Source organism: Montipora capricornis, chromosome 7 (assembly GCF_036669925.1).
Source record: "Montipora capricornis isolate CH-2021 chromosome 7, ASM3666992v2, whole genome shotgun sequence".
NCBI lineage: Eukaryota > Metazoa > Cnidaria > Anthozoa > Scleractinia > Acroporidae > Montipora > Montipora capricornis.
Window position 1 is genome coordinate 47,423,583 of NC_090889.1, and position 2,500 is coordinate 47,426,082.

The 2,500-nt window shown below is 37.4% G+C and overlaps 1 protein-coding gene across 1 annotated transcript in view; it reads left to right on the forward strand.

Moving 5' to 3' along the window:
- The window catches only part of LOC138056126 (uncharacterized), a 682-nt gene extending 425 nt beyond the window's left edge, over nt 1-257 (forward strand). The window contains 2 exon segments of the mRNA XM_068901958.1: nt 1-13; nt 15-257. The exon segment at nt 1-13 is cut by the window's left edge and continues 425 nt beyond it. Of these exon segments, the coding sequence (XP_068758059.1) occupies nt 1-13; nt 15-257 (256 nt within the window).
- The last annotated feature ends 2,243 nt before the right edge of the window (nt 258-2,500 follow it).

Consider the following 2,500-nt stretch of genomic DNA (forward strand, 5'->3'; position numbering starts at 1 on the left):
GAATCAGCAGTTGCTGAATGCTGAATGCGAATGCTCTTGAGGAGTACACGGCAGCCACATCGGCGAAAGGCTCTCCACTAGGCCACTGTTTCGGATTCATAGACGGAACTGTTAGGCCGATTTGCCGACCGTCCCAACACCAGGAAATGGTATATAATGGCCAGAAGCGAGTTCACAGCATAAAGTTCCAGTCTGTGGCACTTCCCAATGGAATGATAGGAAACATGTCTGGTCCAGTAGGTGAGGAATATAAATAGGCACGTTTTGTACATGTACACAGCTTAACATCCGAAAGAATTGCTCACACAAACTAGTGAACCTAAATTTTAAAATAATCATCTTACCTTTTTTTAGGACCTGGACTTATAACAAAAGCAAACTCATCTGGGGCAATACGAAATAGAAACCTCAGTCTCATTCTGATTCTTATTAAGCTTATAGTCCCCCATCACAATGTGTGTGGGCCCTCATCCCATGAGCTGAAAGTGCTAGTCCTAACAAACTAACAGAGAATTTTCAAATAATTTTAGTTATCTGCTGTGCAGTGATTTGCCCAGTACACAGCTCCATCCATCCTTGAAACAACAACAATGAAAAAGAATGCGTTCACCTGCTGTCAGGCCCAATGTGAGGGACAAAGACCGGAGAAATTCAGTCCATGTTACATGAACACTAGTACAAAAGTAAGGTCTCATTTTAACACAGTGTTTTTTCTGAGAGGGAAAACGCCATGATGCTTTTATGCTTCGAGATTCTGGCCTCTTGAATGACCTTGAGCTGCATGCCTTCTCCCCACCACCACCAGCACGCCCACTCTGCCTGTATGGAGACCCAGCTTACCCACTCCGCATACACCTGCAAGGCCCCTTCCGTAGTACTGTGTATCCTCTGAACGTGCAGATGGAGCAGTTCAATAAATCCATGAGTTACCTGAGGTCATCAGTCGAATGGATCTTTGGAGACATTGTCAATTATTTTAAGTTCATTGACTTTAAAAAAACCCAAAAGATTGGTCTCTCTACTGTTGGCAAGACCTACATTGTCTCAGCTCTTCTCAGAAATGCTTTAACTTGCCTTTACGGTAACACCACCTCTCAGTTTTTTGGCCTAGAACCACACACTCTACAAGATTATTTTGCTTACATGAATGCAAGTATCCATACTTGAGTGACATCAGTGACTAAATAATCTGTACCCCAACCATGGAGGGGATAACCAATGGATCTGTGCCCCTCTGGAATTTCCAAATTAAAAATTTAATGATTTTTTTCTTTTTACAAAATAAGAACTTTACTCCCTACAAAATAAGACAAATTTGTCTGCCCTCCACCAGTAGGTTTATTTCTTGAGTCAAATTTAAGTCCTCATCCCTTTTGGAATTTCTTATTCCCCCTGTGGTGGGGTTATGTATTTCAATCTGTTATCACACACTAGAAAAAAAGTGTAGGTCAATGTGTAGCATGTCTTAATTGCATAACATGAAATATCCATATAACCACCAATGCCATTGCTATAGTTACATAATAAATCACATCTTTTGCAGCAAAAAAATATTAAACGGAAATGGTTTGCTATTATATTGGTGTTTATATTTAAAGTAAATAGAACATTACATGGCTGCTTGGAGATATGAAATTTCTCTTCTTGTGTTGAAAAATATTCCACTCATTTGCTGCGCTCACTTGTGAAATATTATGAGGTCATGTAATATTCCCTTAATGTACATGTAGAGTCTGAGTATTGAGGATTTGAAACAAGCATTTTTTTTCTTCGACAAGCCAGCTTATTATAGTGTGTTTTTTGAGGTGCTGGTAATTTGTGAAAAATTGTACATAATGTTATCTCACTCATTGCCAGCATTTAGAAATGTTTAATTTATTACAAAAAAATGTTATCTTACAATATTTTCATGTAAAAGTGGTAAGTGATTTTGGTAAATGAAATAGTAACTTACTTGTGATAAAAGGCATCATTTTGCTATCATTTTCTTTACTGGTGACTCAGCAGCAAATGTCACTGTCACAAAATTTTTTGTTAACTTAGGGCATTCCTAAAAAATGCTTTCTCTCCATGAACGTCCCTCTTGTGTGAGTGGGTTGGACACTGCCCAAACAAAACATTATGACAGAAGGATTCTGAATCCAAGAGATATTGGTTTTTATGTACAGTCAGGCTAATAAAATAACCAGCTCTATTTTAAACAAAGTATTGATAAAAAATGTTTTTCATATAGAACACAGCATGTGAATTTGAATTTTAAGAATCAAAATTTTTCTTGTCAGAGAGACCATCTAGAATTGAGTTGGTCACATGAATGGGAAACAAAACATTTTATGGGGATGGCCTTATAAAAATATTACAGTTAAATAAAAAAAATTCTGGAACTACACATTTCAGTGTATACAGTATTATACATGTATCAACAGACTTCTCTTGGTATGAAACTGTTCTTTTTTTTTAACAAGATCCTGTAGGATTGCCATCATCCCTGCTCCCTTTT